At 47.5% G+C, this 22,764-nt stretch overlaps 2 protein-coding genes across 3 annotated transcripts in view; one reads left to right on the top strand and one right to left on the bottom strand.

Moving 5' to 3' along the window:
* Positions 1-1,232: 1,232 nt before the first annotated feature.
* On the top strand, positions 1,233-5,638 carry LOC105186328 (nucleolar protein 9). Its single transcript, XM_011146431.3, has one exon. It carries the CDS (start codon positions 1,620-1,622, stop codon positions 3,444-3,446), a length of 1,827 nt encoding a protein of 608 aa, XP_011144733.1. The 5' UTR covers positions 1,233-1,619; the 3' UTR covers positions 3,447-5,638.
* Positions 5,639-5,803: 165 nt separating this feature from the next.
* nvy (CBFA2/RUNX1 partner transcriptional co-repressor nervy) overlaps positions 5,804-22,764 on the bottom strand; it is a 49,545-nt gene continuing 32,584 nt past the window's right edge. For both annotated transcript variants that reach the window (XM_025304162.1, XM_011146429.3), the window contains exons 3-8: positions 16,668-17,104; positions 15,201-15,347; positions 10,121-10,386; positions 7,086-7,729; positions 6,518-6,816; positions 5,804-6,225 (exon numbers count right to left, since the gene is read on the bottom strand). In XM_025304162.1, the coding sequence (XP_025159947.1) occupies positions 5,974-6,225; positions 6,518-6,816; positions 7,086-7,729; positions 10,121-10,386; positions 15,201-15,347; positions 16,668-17,104 (2,045 nt within the window). In that variant the 3' untranslated portion in view covers positions 5,804-5,973. The remainder of the gene's footprint in view (positions 6,226-6,517; positions 6,817-7,085; positions 7,730-10,120; positions 10,387-15,200; positions 15,348-16,667; positions 17,105-22,764) is intronic.

Genomic DNA, 22,764 nt, shown 5'->3' with positions numbered 1-22,764 from the left:
GGAAAACGCCGACCATCAAGGAGATGCGAACCACCGATCTCAACCCCGCGAGTCCAACGTACTTCCACCATGCCACACGCTCTTTGAGAAGCTCAATTCTTCATTTGGTTCATGGAGCACTCGTGATTTTCAATCGCGACTTTCTTGCAAACGCTTCAATGCTACGCCGTAGCTTTAAGTGCAATGTTAATTTGTCATGCAAATCTATCAACACAACGAGTTTAGTCGAAATCGATTGATATTGATCATCTCGTTGGATTCACGCCGAGAGTGAAACGTCAGTCTCGGCGGTGTGTCGGGAAGCACAATCTCGGCAACGTTGCGAATCAGAGCGAGATGGAGAGAACACATTCCCTCTCTCTCTCTCTTTCGCTTGGCTCGTCAAAACAAGCCGAACGGTGGGAGGGACTTCAGACGGATAGACGGGTGCAGTTTCTCTGTGTGTGTGTGCCGACTACATTCTTACATAGAAACGTACAGCAATTGAAAATGTTTAAGCATATACCCTGAGATTCTGTCTGTTGCGTATGACACGTGTGTGTGTGTGTGTGTGTGTGTGAGTGCGTATATGCACACGTACGTCACGCACACTTTCAATGCAACACATGCACACGGACACAACTGCGCTAAAAAACGCCTGCCGGAGTATAAATAAATACTAACGTAACACTGAAATATTTTGGAAAAATAATTTTGGGTACACACAAAATATTATCTTATTATCATATATTTATATATCGATATAAATCGTATATAATCTTCATGATATTAATCATATACAATCTCAATTCTTATTTTTTTTGTGCATGTTAACATGTTAATTCATGTTACAAATGCATAACAATGCGCGAGACCGTGCTTGTCAAGTACGCTATTATGGTTGTAGCACGGACATAAACCGCCTGAAAGTGGATGTAGCACGGACAGCCACCAGATGCAGGTTTTACCGTCGAGACCTAAAAGTGGATGTAGCATCGTAGTTCCCCTCTCAAAATGGATGCAGATAGCGCCCATTCCCAGTGCGAAAAATCGGTGTCGCCGAAAACGCCGTGTTGGCCGCTCTCAGCTTCCTCTCTGCTTTCAGGCTTTTCTCTGGTGTCAGGATCTTGGAAATTGAGAGTGGTGTTGGAGCGGCAACCCACACGCCCAGAGCCATCTATTGAATTGAATTGAATTGAATAGGATCTTGGAAAGGACCAGAGAGTGGCGTTGGAGCGGCAGCCCACACGTCCAGAGCCATCTATTGAATTGAATTGAGGATCTTGGAAATTCAACAGCCAATCAGCACGTCTGACAATATTTATCGTACCACTTGAAATGTTAACATGCCCTAAACAGCATTACCTAGAAATATTGTACATTGCTTGAATGCACTAGTTGCATTTTGACTGTTTACGAGATCGCTAGAAATTAAACCTATCAATAGATAGTATCTTGCAATAGACAGTTTAATTAACTACGGTACCGTAATTGTTTTATTCGGCTTCATCGGTGCGATTATTTTTAACCGTAACCACGTGGGATAACACGGTGCGATACATGTGGTATAGGTTAAATTAAATTTTCCAAGTATTGTTATCTTTTCTAAACCGAGTGCTCTTATCATTAACTCGGAGAATATGGAATCGCACAATGTTATTGGGAAGAAACGAAAGAAGAAGCGTTCTCACATGCAAATGGCAAAAAAATTCGCTCGTCAGAGGTACAGTGGCAATGAACTGGACAAGGACACTTATCAGTATTTGATTCGTGTTCTTGAGTTGATGCGTGAAGGTTTCCCCACGTCTGAGGAGAAGATGATTTACGTGCAGAATGTTTATCAAGAAACTGTAGGCCATGAAATTGAATATGCACAAAATCAAGTTGGATCACGTGTCATGGATTCTCTGTTGAAGTATGCTAACTTAGAAACCATTGAGAGGCTGATAAAAGCATTCATGTCCTCTGTGAGGAAATTAAGCAGTGACAGATTCGCCAGTCATGTCTTGCAGAAGATAATAATGATCTGTGCTGACAGAGGCAATAGGATATCTGATACATCAACCACAGACAAGACTGCCACAAGTAAAACTAGTACAGAAACAGAAGACAATACTGCTGATGTTGTCGTACAAGTTAAGTATTCTGAAAAAGTGAAGTACAATGATATTGTACTACAGCTAAGCAAATACTATATTAATAATATGGAAGAATTTGTATTTGATACTTATGCTAATCATATCCTAAGAACTGTTATAGAGTGTCTGGCAGGATTGATCGAGGATGCTGACAGCGAAGGTAATAAGAAATCTATGCCATGTCTTACAAAGAGACGTCCTGTAATTCAAGAGTACCGAGATCTGTTGGTACAAAGCTGTGACCGGCTGCAGAAATGGCCGCAGTTTCTAGAATTTGGGCAAGATGAAGTTACTTCTGGTTTAGTACAATGCGTTTTGTACTCATTGAACGATATTGATTTGGATTTAACAAGCACTATCATCAAGAAAATTAGCACACAATGTTTCAAATCAGAAGAAGATGGAAAACTATCAAACATATTTAATGCAGAATGTTCAATCAGATTATTGGAAACTTGTTTGATAGTAGCAACACCGAAGAGCTTCAAAAAACTATATAAAATGTTTTTTGTAGGAAATTTGAAACATTTGTGTTTGACACAGATTACCAATTTCAGCGTACAAAAATTATTAGACTATTGCACCACTAAGGAGGAAATGGAGGCAATATTTGATGAAGTGTCGGAACACTTCCCAGAAATTCTCAAGCGAGGTTTTACCGGGATATTGGCCAGCGCTGGAAATGCATGCTTGAGATTACAGACAAAACAAGGTGCATTTGTCAATGCTATAATCAAGTTATTGGAATGCGGCACATCCACACAAGATCCAATGCAGCTTGTACCATGTACAGTGATTCTGAAGAGTCCGACTCAACTAAAATCTTTACCAAATGATCAACAACCACCTTTCAGCTTACACGGGAGTCTGATAATACAAGCAATGCTACATTTCAATAAACCCATCAAGATCGTAAATTCTTTACTAGAGATGAACAATGAGGAATTGCTGCGCCTATTCGGTGATCCGAAAGGCAGTCGAATTCTCGACGCCTTCATGGACAGCAAATATATCGGCGAAAAGAGCCGTGAGAAATTATTCAAAAAACTACGAGGTACTTGGGCGGAATTAGCTAAAAGCACGCACGGATCTAGATGCTTGGACAAAATGTGGGTATGGGCACGGCCAGATCACAAAATCTCCATTATGGAGGAATTGTCCGCAGCCGGAGAATCTTTACGATCATCTAAGTCGGGAAGGATCATCTACACAAAATTGAACCTGCCGTTATTCCAGAGAAGTAAGAAAGACTGGTCGGAGTCACAAGGAAAAGAAGAAAAGATCAGAGCATTGTTTGCAAATGTTATTAAAAATGCTCCTGGAAAATAATCTGAAATATTGTAGCACCAATTTTTACACGCTTATATTACATTTGTTGAATGAATGACGATCAGTATCGTTTTTTAACGAATATCGGACATTACTTTTTCATCTGCGAAAAATGAAGAGATATCTTTAAGATGCTTAAATATAAAAAAAGAAAAATGAAAACGCGTGTGTTAACTCAAGTATCCGCGTACTTTTTATAGAAAAGAGTACGATTACACTTCACATTCCTCTCACATAACCGTAGGATATAATGTAAAAAATATAATGTAAAAAATAATCTCTTGATATTATTTTTTTCTTACGTTCTGACATAGAATAATCATATATTTCGTTAGTTTATAAATACATTTTATAGGATCCATCATACATCCCCGCAACGCAATGTGTCTAGGAAAAATTACAATAATTCGTAGTCTATAGATTTGAGCAAAGTTCCCTAACGCATACAATCGACGATAAATCCGCTTCATTTTCATCGTGACTAGACTTAAATATACGTGGTAATTATATCCTGAGGTGCGCGCAAAGTAAAAGATTCGACTCGCGTTACATTAGTCGTTACAATCGTTAAACCTATCAATTGACTAGGATAAGATCGATGTGATTCGTCTTTCGTATACGAAACATCGAGGTGAGCGTGAATACGCGATCATCAAAATCAAGTCACTTTTATGCATGTGTGTGTGTGTGTGTATGTGTGTGTGTGTATAGATGAGTGGATGAATGTGCATATATCGTGTGTGTCATATATAAATATGTATGAGTTTCATTTCGTGATATATTCTATTTTCATAACGATATTTTGCTTTGTAATATTGAGACACGGTAAAAAGTTACATCCAAGTGAAAGAACACATAGTAAACGATTATTTGACAGTAAAGAGAGAGAGAGAGAGAGGGGAGAGAGAAAGAGAAAGAGAAATCAACTTGTGCAACGTTACAATTTTATGCATCTCATAGATTTAACTGATATCGACGATAGTGAAAGTCCCTCCCCCCGTGCTTTTCCAGATCGTTACAAGCAAGCAAGAAAGATGCAATATTGCATATTCTAAGTCGCATAAAGTTCGTTAATCCGGCGAATGTATTCTTCGGTTTCGCATCGCGAATACTAAATTCGATTTGCTAATGGCGAAATGAAGAAATTTCTACACTAATGGGGGAGAGTTATTTTCGTAATGCTACATTTACCGCTAAATGTCGATTCGGAGCGATACGAAACGCGCGTCTCCGTTGTGATTCACTGATCGAATTCATTGATATCTATTATTCCTTCAGTTGCAGAAAGCGCTTAAGACACGCATTATTACTATTGTTCGATATAATCCTAGGTAATGAATGGATTGGAAATTTGCAATCCGGTAGAGGATAAAAAGGTGAGCGGCTGGCACGATGCTGATAAATGTGTACATTCACGACAGTGCTCTGCATGCTGTTCCGCCGGTGCTATCTATTCGGAAAACGCAAACATCTATGTGGTCGGTTACGCTACTTGACGTGAAATCAGTTGCTCATTTTGCGTGATTAATTGATAAAGTCCTAAAGCACATTTATCACGCCCGACGTTTCACCCGAGGCGTGTAATCGACTTAGTTAAGAAGTTTGCTTGCATATCTATATGTTCGTGCATTTTTGACACTGACCGCGCCTGATCATTAGTCCAAGGTAGTCTAATGTGAATTTTAAATACAGCCTCATGAGATGCTCCGATCTCTTTTACATGTTTTCGTAACGTGTTTGAATATCATTGTATGGCTCAATTGAAAAATAATTACTGGTATTGAAACTGATCAGTCAGTCGGAGATTCGTATTTGTGAAAGTTCGATTAAATTTCGATTAAATGAAAGACAGTTGTAAATTTCCTGATATTTACCGTTGCGTGATTCTTATCACCTGATTGAAACGCCGGAATTAGAGATTGCCACAGACAACTGATTGTCAAAATCAGTTGCTTGCTAATTCGACCGTCAATCTGCCAATTGACAAGCGAATAATCAACTTGCTCACAGATACATCGAATTAGAGAGATTCTTGTCCAGACTTGCCCACGTTTCCAAACGGATTATGAAAGAAATGTCGAGATTAGTTCCATAGAAAGAAAAGGACACATCGATGAGAGTACGCAGAAGATGTATGATCGCTAAAAACCCTGTAGAAAATAGATGAATAAAGAAGAATTGATAGAAATTTATCTTGTGAATGCGAGAATCTCTAATTTTCCAAATTCGGGGTCGGCTTCGGCGGAATTGTGAAATAATTTGCCGCACTTTGTTCCTCTCTTCGTTCCACTTCAATCTTCGGTATGACCGAAAAAAAGTACAATCAGAAATCTAACGTTCTTTACACCAATCCCCGATTTCGAAGGTCAGGTATTCAATTTCACAGGAATCGATTTCTCTCGATTCGTTTCAATTCATCCATCTTTCACAGCGGAAAGTCCTCGTGGAAACGCGCGCACGGTCAACGCGACTCGTGGTCGATCGATCTGGCTGATCGCAGACCCAGGTTGTTCCTAGCACCACGACGTCACTTCCCCTTCGAGATGCCGGCGGATGCCGGCACGGGCTCGACCTCGTTGACAGCCGCGGGGAGATTCGCAGCGGCGACCCTCGGCGGACTGCGCGAGGACGATCTTCGTGGTTCGCGCGGCGGCGGATTGTTGCAAGTCGCGTGGTGGCCAGCCTCCCAGTCGCGGTGCTGGCAAAAAGAGCCGCAGTACCGGGCGATTCCGCAGCCGCCGCAGGTCTCTAGGGCGGGCCTACCGCAGTTCCAGCAGCTCTGGGAACAAGGACTAGGATTAGTTCGTCCTTAATCGGAGCTCCACTTCCATGGAATCTCGCAGCTATTTGAGGAGTTGAATACTAACTTCGAACAATACTAGAATCAAGAAATCCAGTAAAAGACACGTCGTATTACGTCGTATTATAACGTTTAGAGAATTGGGACATCTTCGACGAAATAGAAGGAAAAACAAAAAAGAGCCGATGGCCTAAGAAATGCAAATATCTCTGGATACTCACTTCCTTGATGTTTAATATTTTTCCAAAAGTAACGATGCGATTATACTTACGGATCCCATCATGCTGGTGAGGTGAACGTCCTTCTCATCTTCGGTGGTCGACGCCGCCGAGTTCGGCGTGGTTGTCGGCGTCGTCACATTCCTAGCGCTGGTCTCGACCGCGCTCGAGCTCCCGTGAACCCTCAGGAAAGATCCTTGACGGAGATTGCTGTGGTTCCTCTGGGAAAGAGGCAGATCCAGTAACCGATGCACCCTCAAACGCTCATTCGCTCTCGACTCTGCCACCGCAACCGCCACAGCACGTTGCATTTCCGCCACCGCGGCTCTCTTCACTTCTAACACGGCTTCCTCTGAAGATTTCGATGGAGCCAAGTTCCGATTATTATTTATTCGTATGTAGGTGAAGAATACAAAACACGAAACGACTGTCTCTGAGAGATCAAAGTAATTATAATAAAAAAGGGCAATGCGAATATTTCGTCTAAAGGCAATATTGATACGCTCACAAACATGAATGAAAAAACTTTAAGAGAAATCCACGATATAATATTCTAAAAAAAGAAAAGAAAAAGAAACAACCGAAGATACGAAGATGAGATAATATAATCGAGATACCGACCGGCCCTCCGCTTGACCTCAGCCACCTTGTCCTCGGTCACCCTGATCGTCTGCGCGACGATCTCGCCGGACAATCGCTTCAGACTACCATCCCGATCACCGGTAGACGACTCGACCTGCGCGCCGTTGGTCGACGAGGGGTTGTTGCCGTTGCTGTTGCCGTTATTGCTGGTACCATTCTGCGCCGCGACCACACCTGATGGAGGCGCCGCGGCTGCCGGACTAGAGCAGCCTCGTCGCTGAAGGATCGCCAGTGCTCTCTTCGTCTTCTCGACCATGCCGAGGATGCAATTGAGCATCACGTGGATGTTCTTCCACTCGTCGTCGAGGCTACCGCCGTTCTGAGTCTGCAGACTGTGGCCCATCGGCTGCTGCGGCTGTTGGGTCAGGTGATGCGGCCCGGAAAACGCGTTTATCTGATTAATCTGCACGAGACTAGGCGGCACTGGGCTCGGCCCGTGGCCGTGGCCGTGCGCGTGACCTTGAATCGATCCGCTCGAGGAGTGCAGCGGATGGTACCAGCAATATGACGGGTCCGTCGGCTGCTGATGCTGTTGTTGCTGCTGATGATGGTGACTCCACGGATTGGTAGGCCTCTTGCCGTACACCGGCATGTCATCCAGGAGGGCTCCGTTCTCATAATACCTGAAGTGGTATTACCGCTGATGTTAAAGGACAAGTGCGAGAAAATGACCGATGTGATAGGATTCAGCCGTGGAAAGACGTCGCAACGCTCTTTGTTCGGTTAAGGAGAATCTCTACACGTTGACAGACACGTAAGAAGATTATTGAAGTCGATTTATCACGTCTTTTAATCGTCGAGTCGCGGACTTTCTCTGGAAGGCTCTCTCTCTCTCTCTCTTTCTCTCTCTCTCTCTCTCTCTCTCTCTCTCTCTCTCTCTCTCTCTCTCGAGCCCCGGGATCGTGCGCTATACAACGTAGCCCTTTACTTTCGCACGGCGGATTATTTGGGCATTCAGCGCGGGAGTCGACTGCGTACCAAAGACGCTAATCCGTGTGTACGTGCGTACACCGACGACGTCATCGAGACGTGTGCGCCACGATGCGGTGTGTATTAGCAGGATGCCGATAGGCACTCGAGGCAAGTTCGCCGGTACTCGTGGGCGAAGAGGTAGCAGGCTGGCGCGGGGACGATGAGGGGTGTTCGGGAAAGGTGGTGCCCCGATGATATATGGAAACGTCACCGGCAGACATATCGAGAGGAGGCCAGGGTGGCATTGCCAGGGAGCACACCGCGTTTTGTCGCCTTCGTATTCGCTTCGCGGCCTCCCTTTCCTCCCCCACTCCGTCTACGTGCATATCATCCTGACCGGAAATCCCGGCCGTTCAACGTTGATTTCATCAACACTTCGGCGGCCGGTGGAAGTGACACGTGGAGCGCGAGTATTAAGGTTGCCCGTTCGTACGTCGCGATATAATTATATATATATATATATATCTTTTTTCTCTTTTTTTCCAATCGAGGCTACACTAGACATGGTAACTAGAAACAAGTGCAAACAATTCAGTTCTCGAGGAATTTTTCGCTTTCAATCGCCCGCAACTTGGGAAACGTCGATGTATCGACGTATTGTGGAAAATTCGAGGTTCGCCGAAAAATCGCTCTCACCGGGGGAATATTTTTCGGTCTAGCGCATCTCATCGCGCAGATCTTCGTTCGACGTCGGCGAAGCCACCCCTCTCAGCGTTTCCGGGACGCTTTCGCGCGAATCATCAATATCGGCGAGGCGTTGAACAGCGCGGAGGTAATTTCGCGATAATAGGCGCTCGATCGCGATAAATATCGGCGAGAAATGCAGGCCGGCGGCCAAAATTTTTTCGAAACGGCGGCGCATTTGCGGCTTGGCAAATGTAGTAGGTACGCGTGCACGCGCAGGTGCGTGGCGTTCGTTACCGCGTGAATTATCGTTATGGACGAGCGAAGATTCCACGCGATCTTGCTTGGGCGAGAAGCAATTTGCACGATAATTTATACGCCCCCGTTGTGCTATTCCTCTCTGTCGACCGTGCGCGACGAGAAAGTTGTTATGTCTGCTCCTCCAACGATCGGCCCGCAAATACTGGAGAGAATTACAGTTATGATACTCTTTATATTCTAATACTTTAGTTCTATACTTTACACCCTAATAGACGAACGGCTCGACTGTGCTCCCCGCAAGTTATATGTAAATTATTAAAATATTTTGCAATATATCAACTCCGCAATTGATGGGTTCCAACAATAATGTGAAAAAAAGACACGTGCATAATAGAAATCTGCCAAAGAAGAATCGATTCCTTCGATAAATTTTTCATTTACTTTACTCGTAGCTCGATATCATTAAATTGTAACCAATAACACGCACGAAACGCAAAAATAACTCGGCGGTAGCACATACCCGTGACCGTTCCCGCGCGATTTCCCAAGTACGCGAGGATTACGTTCCCCTTCGGAACGGTGGAACCGGAAAGGTGGACGTTCTATTATTCAAGTCGTTCCATCGCAAGACTATCACGAGGAATTTGTACGACGGTGATCTCGCGGCGGGTCGATAATAACGTCTTTCCCCTCGCTCAGTGTTTTTCAACTCTTTTTTTTATCCGTGACTTCACTCCGCCAAGCATTATTAAGCACAATTCGCTTCAATCCCTCGTAGGCTACCGTTGGCACGCTCGCTGCCGCGCTGAATTTTACAGATTCCCGCCACAGGCCAGGCCAGGCCAGCTGAATCATCCCGAAGAAAATGTATCGAAAAGGTCAACTCCAGTGTGTTACACATGTGTATCGATCCGTCAGGAAATATTCGATTGTCCCACGCGCACGCTGGTGAAGCTGGTTGCGAGCGTGTTAATAGAAAAAAAAAAAAAAAAAAATTCAACGAAATTAGCCAAGCGCGTCGCTCCAAATTACACCGCGATACCCTCTCCGTAACTCCGTCGCGCATTTTTTTCCCATCCGGACGGACTGATGGCTCATGTTGAGAACCATTGCCCTATAGGTCTATCGGGTTCGAAGCGGTACTAATGTTCACTCACGGGGTGTCGGAGGCACGGCGTTTCGGTGCATGAGCGGCGCCAGGATAATGGTGCAACGCGCTCGCGGCGTTGCTGGCCGTGTGCTGAATGGCGCCAACGCCGGGATTAGAATTCGAGCGCATGGTGTAATGAGCAGAGCACTGATTACCGCCGCCGATCCCATTCGCCCCGTGCTCGCCGAAGACCTCGACGGACTCGCCGGACGGGACCAATCCTACGGCCTCCAGAACGGCGGACTCGTTGGACCGGAGGAACTGCACGCAGCTCTGCGAACGTAAGTGCCGTGCTTTCATTAACTTTCCCTCGCTGACAATGTCGCAAATCGCAGATATGTGTGTGTCTCTCGTAACAGTTTTACAACGTACACGCTTGCAGTCTCGAAGGCATTCGATGATCTCTCGATCACTGAGACTGCCTAAAGCGTGACCCGTGACGTCTATCGTTTAATGTTTAAAGTTGAAACTTAATGCATCAGCGGCCTGAGGAGGATATCGGTAGCGTGCGGGCGGTTAAAATTCAAGTCCAAAATATTAGAACTGTAAAAAATGTGTTCACACAGTGTGTCCTTTCCCGGGAATCGAGGTCGCGGCGAGCCGGAGACTGATTGGCCCGCGCGATCACATCGGTTTCGACTTTTAATATTCGTTTCACTGCTTTCTTTATCGCCGTTCCCGCCCACTCTGTCGAAGTTCTCGTCGAGCCCCTTATTCCGCTTTGCCCGCACTCTTGCCCCCAATACCGAAGTCGGTATGGCAGGGTGGGATTTATCGCTTCTAATTCAATATCGGTACCTTCCAAACCCCCGGTCCACTTCGCCACTTTTCGTTCCCTTCCTTTCGAGCTCTTTCGCTTTCACGACTCGCAATTAACGATCATTGATCGGCGGAGCAGGTACACGGGATGACCGCTCCGCCAAGCGCGAAAATATTCGCGAACGACGCCGTTCGTAGGCGTTGCTAAATGTTTCTATCTGAGAGTTAACGGTAACGAGAAACTTGGGAGTGAAATAATAAGATGCATCGATGTAATATGTAGACGATACAAAATCAATATCGATGAAAAGCGTGTGTTGCATTCTTCGTAACAATATAAAGACAGAAAAGTCGCACCATTTGGCGATATGACATATTGGCGATATGACATTGTGACGTTGTGCATCAATCGCGAAATTGGTGGAAATCCTAATCTCCAACTGGCACGAGTCCTTAAATATCCCAAACATCCCCAAGGGATGAACCTCACGAGAAATTTCGAGGATTTACATGTATATGACGCCGTGGTTCTCGCGTCGAAGGAGACCGCGATGGGAAAAGCGGAAAATCAAGCCTGTGCCTGCGACTTTCGATCCTCGCGCGCGCCTTCATCGCGCCGGCAGAAATGTAAATGCTCGCTATTAATTTGCAATTCGTTACCTCACCGGCCGCTCTGTCGCCCGGCGCGCCTCACTCTTTCCGTTTCGCTCGCCTTCGAGACGGGCAACAGCTGCGGACAGTAGCGTAACCGGAAGGCTCCTATTAAGCCCTCGACTCGAATTTCGCGGCATTTCGTGGAAATTAAAGGTACGATGTATCGATTGACCGGAAACGACGAGCTCCCACGGAACGGAGCTCGCGTTACATCGCGACTCGCGAGCGCGAAATTATTTGATCTTTTCGTCGCTTCGACGGAGAATTCCGCGTCGAAGTAAAGAGATTCACGAGGCATCGCTGCATACTCACTCAAGTAATCTCGTTGTTTGCAATCTCGCGAAAGCGACCGCTATTTGGTTATTATCGAGCGATTTCGTTGCGAGCGTTTTGTCGAGGACCACTTTATCGCGTAATGTTCGCGTAATGCTTACGCCATTGGCTGAAGAGAGGGTTCCTTTGCATTCCGGAAAATGTTCCGAGCTACCCTCTTTCCGCAGCTCATCGCTTTATACGAAACCGCGTATTCGGAGGTGTGTGTATATATATATATATATATATATAAGACTCCAGAAATCTTCCGCAAATGCTCTTAATTCTTTTTTCCTTTTTCTCAACGCGCCATAGATTAGTTCATATCCGGCGGAAGTGCACAAAGAAGCGCGAATGCATTTTTCTCGAACGTTAATTCTCCGTAAATTTTCGCATGAGCATTACCGTCCGATATAAAATACGGCGCTGGTTGTCCTTCCTTTTTTCGGCGGATAAATAATTACGAGTACCGGATTCAAACCAACCAATGCGTGCATGAACGGCCAAAGCGTACCGGATTAAATCGTACATCCGCGGATTTAGCGCGAATACAGCGAAATTGTATGCCAGGGATAATTTTAAGGACGAGATTATATACATTACAGACGAATAGTTCCGAGCTCCGGTATAATTCCCTGAAATGCCGCGCTGTTTAATCGGCCATTCCTTCGAATTCTTTCCACCGGAGCCTAAATTATCTTGTACAGAAAAGCGTATAGGAGATTTCGTACAAATGTATCGCCATGTAATCTCTCGCAAATCTCTCTTCGCTCGTCCCGACGAAGACATTTGACGGACGGAAAATCGACAGAGGCCTTTTTTCTTTCTTTTCCACGCAAGCGATAGTAACGAAACACACAATTTGTCGAGCACGCTATGCGCTCGATTGCGTGTCGCGTATTACGTGTGATAACGCGCGACCATTATATTCTGTATCTCGCGTGTATCCTGTCGAGAGATTGAGGAAGGCGCTTTTCCCCGCTTCCCCGTTCTAGTCGCTCGTCTCGCTCGCTACGTTCCGAGTCGTTCATCCGTCTTGGAACAGACTGCCATGCTCCCATCGACGATCAGAAAGTAGCCTGGGAAATTAAAACAGCCCGCCAGCCGGTCAGCCTTGCCTCTGTTGATTTTACCGGGTCCTCCCGCGCTTCCGCGCTTCGCGCGTTCTCGTTGTACAGGATGTCTCTGTCTCGACGTCACTCATGCAGATTCCACGAGGTATTTGAAATCGATTTTTCCCTAGCGACGATCCGACAAGATGCCGTCTGTTGTAATATTCGCACGACTCCGACGTTCAGAATATCTCGACGGTATGAGACTGCGAGTCAACGGACGAGGAAATAAATAGAAAAATTTCTGCCTTCATCAGGATCGAATTTTTATATCGGGCGAATAATATTTCGCATGATGCATAAACGCGTTATTGCGCAACAGCCATTTCGAAAGCGAGTTGGTGAAAAAAATTGCAGGACCATAAAGAAATAACGCACTGCCGTAGCCGTTGGTTTGGAAAATGAATTTTATAATCTGGGAAACCGGCAATCTGACATGCTAGTCATTTAGAGCTCGGTTTAAAATTTAACTAATGAATAATTAACCGGTACTTCAGCGTGCGAGATTCAGAGTGAATGGAATGTAAATTCAAGCGGCATGCTGCAATGATATTCAAGAATTATATTATTTTCGACATAATAAAACGAGTAAGAAAATTAAAAACGATTACCGATATACGAAATGTGTTACAACGATCTGCTGAAGCTTAAAATTCTTTGTCCGGTTACTCGTTAGAAAAAAAAAATAAAGCCCCGTAATATTTATATTTAAATCGCATATTCGTGATGTGCATGCGTTCAGTGTACAATTTCCTAAATTCCTAAAGAGGGGAGAATTTTGAAGCTTCCTCTCCACTTTCACTCTCTCTCTCTCTCTCTCTCTCTCTCTCTCTCTCTCTCTCTCTCTCTCTCTCTCTCTCTCTCTCTCTCTCTCTTTTTCTCTTTCTTTTTCTTCCTCCCTCAGCAACGTAGAAAGGAGAAAGATAAAATTGCACTTCCTTGCGTGACCTCACGGCGACTCGACCATTATCTTGAATCGACATGCTTTGTAGCTCACATCGCTACTAGTCCTAGCCACAGTATCGCCAGGAAGCGAAACGCGCGAAAGGATCCCGACGGTGCGGCCGCACTCGGCCGCGCGCGCAGTAGTGCATACAAATTTATGTGCCGGCGTGCGAACCAAGAGGGGGAGAGAGAGAGAGACATCAGGCACGTGCGGCATCTTCGAAAGGGCGCGGACCGGTTCCTGCATAACAAACGCCGAACGGGTGATCTTCCCTGCTCGGGATGCCGCGCGTTCCGCGGCCGCACTTGGAACGAGAATCAGCCACGTGCGGCATCGATCTGCCATTTAGCGCGGCGGCCGTAATGCGCGCGGGACCCGTCTCCCTCTTTCATCGCGCGATATTCGCGCGTCTGAGTGCGTAATAAAATAAAAGAAAAAAAAAAACAACCGAGCGCGCCGCATACCGTTAACAGGGTCGCGTGATTGTCAAGACTGCAATAATCGTGCCGGTCTCACCGGCACGAATTGGCGAAGTGAGTTATGCGTCTTGTTTGCACGACAGATGTGCAATTAGCAACGCAAATAAGAATCTCTTTTTTTGATGAAACAGATTATGTAGGAGAGACGTTTCAGGAGAAATTCGAATGACGACACGTAGAAAGATTCTGGCACATACACACAATGTTTAAAATATTTGTATTAATTACACTCTTAACTCATTGAAGACCGATATATTTTTAGGAACCATCTATTTCCTTGTTGCAAGAAACAACAACGACGCGTTGTTTTTACATGCAGATGTAAACAATCGTAAGACCTGTAAGGTTTCCATGAATCAAGTAACGTTCGCCGATTGAAATTATTCGATATTGTTTATTTAACAAACGTTTATATAAACAATCGATATACCCTCGTGCACTTCCTGATATTTCGCGAGTGTAGCAATTAAAAAAAAAAAAAGTAACTTCTTTCGAGCGCGACAGAGGCTGGTCCCGAGAGGCGGGTAACAATTTTTGCGGTGCACGTGGAACGCGCGTCTTCATGCATCGTTACGCGCCGCGCCACGTTGCACACGGGGGCGCAGTGATTTATGACCGTCGTGGTGCCTCCAATAAAGCATCGGACTGCTTATGGATCAGCCGTCAGCGTGTCATTCTCATTGTAGACTCGTGACGTTTCATCAAAAAATTTAGGGAAACTCCTACGCAGCTGTTGTCTTGCAGCTACCGATGGCGATAGCCCGCTGGGCGGGGGATATGTAAAACGGCGGTGAAAGGAGACGAGCAGGAATCAATCGGTTTTACCTGGTTATTCGCTCTGGCCGCGTTGCTTAGGTCCCTCTGCAGGGAGGGTAAAGTGTGCTTGAGATATGGCAGGACAAACCCACGGAGCGGAAAGTTGGTCGCCTCCTGCAGCGCCGAGTGAAACTCCTCCGCGGTCATGCTGCCGCTCTGCAATGAGCGATATACGCGTGGCGCGCATTTAGCCGCCGTAATTCAATCTTCGACAAAAAGATCGAATCCCGGCCGGTGTGACGGACAGCGCGTTTCTCGTCCGTGCGGAACGAGTGCGCGCGGCTTTGGTCGCGGATTTGGTTTTGCGTTTGTCACGTGCCGCGATCGTTTTACAGTTAAGCACAGTCACCAGATGTCACGTTTCCGGGACGTATGCACGCTCGGTACACAACGACGACATTATGCATTATGTACGTACTTTGAATATTTACGAGCTGTTTAACGACACGGTACGACCGGCATCGATTAACTATGCTTTTTTTCATCCGAATCGCGAGCGCGCGCGCGCGCGCACGCATGCGGCACGTCCTGCGTTATCCGTCGCCTGTTAGTTGCAACTGGACCTCCGGCCCTCTCGATGACCTCGTTATTGTCCAAAAATTACCGGTAAAACGCCATTAAAACGTACTCTTCCTCAATCGGCTAATTAGCAGCTTCGAAGTCGGATTTCTTAGCGGTATACGAAATATATTTCTGTCGCAAATGGATTACTCGGGAGAAAAGGACTAAATCAATTTAGTATTTCACACAATAAAATCTGCTGCATGCGCGCGCACACACGGAGAATGTGTTTTACTGTACGGACGCGTCTAACACATTGCAAAAGTACGCTAATGCGTACTGCATGTTCCGCGATTTTAGCACGCGACGGAAAATTCCGTCAGCTGGTACGCGTATGTTACTTATCGTTGGTACTGAAAGAGTTTCTAAGTCCGAAAGGTCTTGCGTGCACCTAAGAGGAGACGCTGGGTGAAATAGCCGATGGAACGAACGCGTGATCATCGGACAGAGAGTGCCAGCCAGCATGAACTAACGGTTTATATCGCATAAATCGCGGTGAATGTCGCGCTAAAATTTATAGAGATGCCAACGGAATATCAAGTGAATTCCTGAAGACATTTCTCCCTATATCTATCCTCAACGTACCATCGTGATTACGATGTACCGACGTGTTATTACACACTGTTAACGGTTAAAAGAATTTCACGTCCGCAAGGAAGGTGAAAGTTTTCTCTTCGAAAATCAACGAAAAATCAACGTAGAATAAAATTTCTCGCTAAATATCAGCCAGAAAGAAGTTGAAAATAAGACTTTCAAGAAATTATAGAAACTATCATAGAAACTGTAATAGAACAAGAGTTTTCGCTAAACGAAGCTTCTTCTTGGGGCAAAATTAGTGTCGTCAAAATTAGCAACCTCTTGCTCTTCGAAGCACAACCATCTGATACCTCATAGATAAAAGTGTCATTCACCTACCAGAAGCGCGAGCACCAACGTGCGCACCGTGTCGCCCGTGTCCGTGGAGATGTCGGTGGCGAATTGCACGAGGGTGCCCAGCAGCCTCTTGAGCTTGCTGTGCCCCGCGAAGATGCTGCTGACGCATCTGGCCGTGCCGTTCGCCAACGCGACCCCATCGCTCTGCTCGTCTGGCCTGCACGCGTTGGGCCCGACATTAGCGCCGGGTCCCTCTTCAAGCTCAGGCTTGAGCGACTGTGAGGGCAAAGGGCTGTCGTTGTCGGAGGACCTCGAGCAACCGGACGCACCTTTGTACTCCGTCCGAGAGCCGTTCGTCTGCTTCTGCTGACCGGTCAAAGGCGCCGCGCCGATCCTTTGATGCTGTTGAGAGGTGGGCGAGTGCGCTTCGGGCTGGACCGCTTCCTCCCGCGATTTCTCTCGCGGCGCGGACGACGATGCTGCAACGAACATCAGTCCACGTGTTCAGGCGACTGCGTCTCCCTGAGTATCGATCGCGGCATCAAAACTCGGAGATGAGACGCTTCAATTCTCAATTCGTACAATAACAAAGTGAATGTTGTGCATTCATTCGAAGATAAGTCACTCGCGTGAGTGATCGATATATTCAACGCTCCTGTAGAATAACCAATCGTTCAAAGTGACCGATCGTTACAAAGTTGGCCGAAAGGAACGTCGCTGTTTAAGATTTCAATCAAACAGATCCTGCGCTTCCATTCGCAGATTCCATTCGCTGAGGTAACATTTACACCGTCCCGCTGATGTGAAAATTGTTATTTGCTGGTACAACGGCTACGTTGAGGCCAGGCAGAAGAGCTTTTTCATTGCGCGGATTAAGTGCTTCGCGCGGCTCTAACGGACCATCCAATGAAGCCGCGAGAGCACGGGGCATTCTCGAGAGGCGGGCATTATTTACACTTGAAACCGAAAGAGACCTATTCAGCCCGAGGAAGAGAACGAACGGCGTTGCCGCAAACGTCCTTTGTGTCGTACATCCGGGAACGTCAACCACGGAGAGGCACGTGGAACGGGCAGCCGGATTCGTCGCCGTACACTCTTCCGCGCGAACCCACGCGGCGCACACATGCACCCCGTGCGTCCGCGTATACGTACGCGCACACGAGTCGACCACGAGCGCGTGGGTGCAACGGATAACATGCAATTACGGGCCGTGTCATCCACCTTGTCTTGTTCCCGTCCTGTGCGCGCAGCGCGTTATCTCCCGTGGAACGCCTGCGGCATGCGTGGCGAAAACGACGAGAGCACGCCGACTATGCCGATAACGAAATGTTACAGACACTATCTCACCGGTCGCGCCCGCGCTTTGTGCAATGTTGATCGGCAGGGCCGAGCGATCTAGCGAGGAAGGATCTCGCTTCACCTCGTCGCTGAGCTCCTTCGAGAGCTATTCCACTGTCGTCGCGATCGATCGACCGATCGAACGAAAAACCCGGCTCTCGCGATGGGAGAAAATGTATTGATCGGTGCTTTGACCTTTCTCAAAATTATCTCGTCCGTTTATTAACGCTTGATTTGAGGGCGACGATTTCAAACGAATGCTCATGCGTTTTAATTTCGCGTCGAATTAATATACGCGTTACAACACGCGTGACCAGCGATGGAAAAAGCGTTGGTGAGCGTCTAAAAATGGGTGTCACGTAATTCGCCCGCGATCCTGGTAGATCCGTCGAGTTAGATATAATTCGTGAGCGTTCGCGAGCGGCGGTGTGACTCGCGCTACGGCCGCCTTCTTTTTCCTTTCAGAGTACCACTTAATTATATAATCGCCTGGCTGAAATCACAGTCATAGCCACGAAGTGCCATCACCATAATTCGCACGTCGAGGAATTTCCAGCTTTACTGCCGCTACACCTGTACACGGCACGCGTAGCCCGCTCATAATTGAGAAGCAGCCGCAGATATCCCATAAACGTGGCTCAAAACGCATAATGTTAGGCCGTGAGCGCTAGCCGTGAGATGCACGATTGATGAATCGACACAACTGTCGCCCATTAAACACAGCGTGTTCATGTTTAGGACATACACAACTTTTTTCGCGGATCAAACGACTTGCCGTGTCCGATTATTACCTCAGCCGAAGGTTGCACGCCCCCTAAGTGTCGCTAAAATAATTAGTCCCCTTGTCCCTTGCCCGAGATTAAGTCAGCGCGCAATGAAGAATAATTGATGCAAAACTCGCACTTAACTTCACGTTTGTAACACATAAGCCGAGGCTGTCGGACAAGACAGTCAGTCCATCGACGGAGCCAGCGTGGATGATCCTATTAAGCTAATGGAACTGATCGCTTAGCAGTACCGCGAGTTTACGTGTATTTTTGCGCGAGAGCGTGTAAATGCATGGAGCGCATAGGTGTGTCGAAAGAAAGGTCGAGGCAGAGAGAGAGAGGGAGAGAGAGAGGGGGAGAGAGAGAGAGAGAGAGAGAGGGAGAAAGAGCGGGAGAATGCAAGAGGGAGAGGGAAAGAGAGAGAGAGAGAAGAGAGCCTCACCGTGCAAGTAAGAGGAAGAGGCAACGGCGGAGGAGGAGGTCTACGCTGCCGTGTCACTACCACCTGACGCCGGTAGCCAGTAGGTAATTACCTGTACCTGAACTCCCGACAAACTAAACTACCTCACGGCTTATGCGATATGACGGCGAGCTGAGTACACACAAGTGCCTTCCACCGCGCGCGCTTGCATAAAGGCGAGGTTACGTAGGGCGCCGTCGTGATATCCCACGGAAAAATCTCCTCGATGGCCTCGGTAACTGCCGCCGCAAGCTGTCGAGCCGGGAGATTGCGAATAGCGATTGCGAAAATGGCGTTTGCACGCTTCCGCGGGACGGGGACCGGGCGCGTCAAAAAATGGAAACGTCGGAGCGGTCGTCACTCTGATACGGATTATCATAACCGCGACGCCTTTGAGTTTTCTTCGTGCAGCGCTTTTCGATCGTGCGCGAGGAATGTTAGTCGCACGCACACGCACATACCGCACATGCGCGCAACGCACACATCGATGCAAGCGAGGATGAACTCTTTCGGGTCGGACCCTCCATTGATGGTAACTTGTCGCGCGTCGATTCCTTTCCGTTTTATCGTTATCGCCGGCAAATTAATCGGTCGGCTGATGAGCGGACAGGTGAGACAGGTGCTTAATTGCGCGACCTGCAAATTCACAGGGCGCTGTAACATTTATAACAATATTATTCGACTGCAGTGTGCAATAAATGTGCGATAAATTTTCGTCGTTCCGCCCGGCTGATGTTTATTCGCCGTCGATTCGTTAATGTCGACGTCCTTTCCCCCGGCGCGACGTGATACTCGGAAGTCAAAGTAAAATAAACCGGGGGCATGTGCAGTTAATTAATCGCGCCATCGCGCGAGGCGTTTCCTTTTAATGCGCGGACGCGCGAGTTTTGCCAAATTTATCGGGCCAATTCGCCCGTCTCGATTCTCAAAGCGGTTGAGCATAGCCGAGTGAGCTGATAGGACGCCTGTGTCTCTCTAATGACGATGACTTTACGATACGAAATCGTGGCGATGCATCTCCTCGGTACAATGATGGCACACATGCGGGTGCAAGCATCCAGGATCCCCATTCATTTTCGAATCGTGATGTCTCAATGCGTCGGTGATTAAGTGAGCAACGATAAAACGAAGATTAATTATTCCCGGGACGAATGCGACTCGCCCGGTCGTCCCCGGTCAGCTCTCTCCCGCTCTCTTCCTCTTTCTATTTCTCTCCCTCCCTCCCTCTCTCTCTCTCTCTCTCTCTCTCTCTCTCTCTCTCTCTCTCTCTCTCTCTCTCTCTCTCTCTCTCTCTCTCTTCGGATGTCGGCCTCTTTTCGGTTCGAAGGATATCACGTATAACGACACGACGAACGAGCGCGACACGTCGATTATATATTCGAAATAAAATTACAATTACAATTATGCACGGTGTAATGACATGCAAATAATGCACGAACGCCGTAATTATGTAAAACGGATTATAACGAAGTAATTAACGAACATGATTATTGTCGGACGATACCGTTGTATTATTATCCCATTATTGCGGCAGCGAAATAATTACAATATCAATTGTCGTGTCCGGCGTATTATTATTTGACGGTCATCGTCATGGCGGGGCCGTCGACGCTGGAGAAATTCGCTGGAGAAGAGCGGTTAAAAAAGGAGCGCTCGCGGTGGTATCGGGACGCGGTCACATCGGGTACATACATATTAACATATTGCATCCCGGGACGCGGATCCTACGGTTATAGGTGCGGACGCTGCGCAGCATCCTCACGGCTACACCGCTCCTCGGCTGCGCTCGAACGCGCAAGGGTGCACGCAAAGTTAAAGACCGTGCGTGCGAGAGCGTGTGAGCTTAACGCGCGAATGCTTAATCACCGTCGCGTTGTGATTGCACGCAACTGTCACTCAGCGACCCTCTTGCCGCGAGCGCAATCTTGCCGGTTGCGCGCGGATGCAACGTAGTCGCACGTCTTTCCCTGATATCGTGCGACGTATGCGTAGGTGTGGCGTGTGTGTGCGCGTCGTATGTGCAAGGATCCTCGAGAAGGTATGTAGCTTGGATGATGGTAATGGTACCGCCGCCGCCTCCACCGCCGCCGCCGCTGCTCCTGCTGCTGCTGCCGCCGCCGCCACCACCGCTGCTGTTGCTGATGTTGCTATCCCTTCGGCCAGCTGTTACTTCCTGCAGCGGTTCTCCATCTTTCTCAGCTGCCGCTCCGCACCATCGCCAGAGGCTTATCAGGAGAAACGCACGCCCCCACGTTCCTTTGCCGATTTCGTTTGATCGTGACGAGCATCCGTGCTGCGTTCGATATTGCCGAGCGGGCCTAGCATATTGTTCGTCATCATTTCGCGACGATAATAATAACAGCCGGGTAGGAATGAAAAATAGGATCGACGATTCGGCTAATGGAAACGCAGTGACGTTCGCAGCGACAGGTGTGGTCACGAGGGAAGAGGAAAGATTTCTTGCGGCAAATCGCGCGTATATCTCCGCTTCTCGCCGGCCTCGCGCGCGCACTCAAACGGAATACACGGAGATCCGGTGTGCGACATGTTTATTCGTCCGGGGAATAAACGTGATGGGCAACGTAGGTGTATATGACGCTTTTAAACCGCGACCACCGGCGAACTTGGCGAACTTCTTCCGCCGTACAGCGCGCACGTGGAGAATTTCGACACACCTACGTAAAGGAGACGTGTACGCGCCGTGGGGAATTTCAGATAATGGCGCGCCATTTTTCCGCGGAGCCACCGTTTGTCTTCGTGACAGTGGAAAATCAAAGTTTACCCATGTGGGCTGCTCCTGCGGACCATATGTGCGCGCACACGTGCACAACTCTCGGAGCAGCCGGTAGACAGAGAGAGGAGGAGGGGGGGGGGGGGAGAAGGAGTCATGTCTAAACCCTCGCGGCGCTCCAATGCTGCGGACATTCTTTGAGTTCTGTTCAAAGATATCCATTATCCCCGACGTAGTCCGCATATATTCGGGCAATATATAATTTTGTCGGGAAGTTGCGGGGCCGCTTTTAAAATGTCATCCACGCGATGCGTCGTTTGCCGGAGGAACTTTCGTTGCACTCTGACTCTCGCATTTACATTCGCGCACTCGTCGCTTAAAAATGCGACCGCACCGTTTTCTTTTTTCCTTCTTGTTTTGCAATTCTGCATAGTCACGATATCGTGATGACGCAGGATCGCAGGATCAGCCGCGTCTCGGGGGATGCTCAGTTGAGTTACGAAAATGAATTTTTGCGCGCGCGCGCCGACTTCTCTCTTCCTGTGCCGCAAATTGCTTCTTACGGAAGCTCTTCATTTCCCCGCGGCACGCATCACGGCCAGACACCCAGCTACCATGAAGAACTTCGCCGCAGACTATTACGTCAATCAACCGTTGCTTCTCCGCGCGAGCCGCTCTTTCGGCACGCTGTCGCTGACGCAAATATTCGCACAATTAGCCATTACGCTTCACATCTCTGTGATTCTCACTGTCTTTCGCCAGCCGATCCTCCGATAGCCGATATTATTTAATAGCCACCAAGAGAAGCGCTGCCTTCAGCAGAAGCTTTGCCTCATGATTCAT

This window comes from Harpegnathos saltator, unplaced genomic scaffold (genome assembly GCF_003227715.2).
Source record: "Harpegnathos saltator strain DR-91 unplaced genomic scaffold, Hsal_v8.6 scaffold594, whole genome shotgun sequence".
NCBI classification, from domain to species: domain Eukaryota; kingdom Metazoa; phylum Arthropoda; class Insecta; order Hymenoptera; family Formicidae; genus Harpegnathos; species Harpegnathos saltator.
Note: the sequence above shows the minus strand (reverse complement) of the source record. Positions and strands in the feature narration are given on the sequence as shown.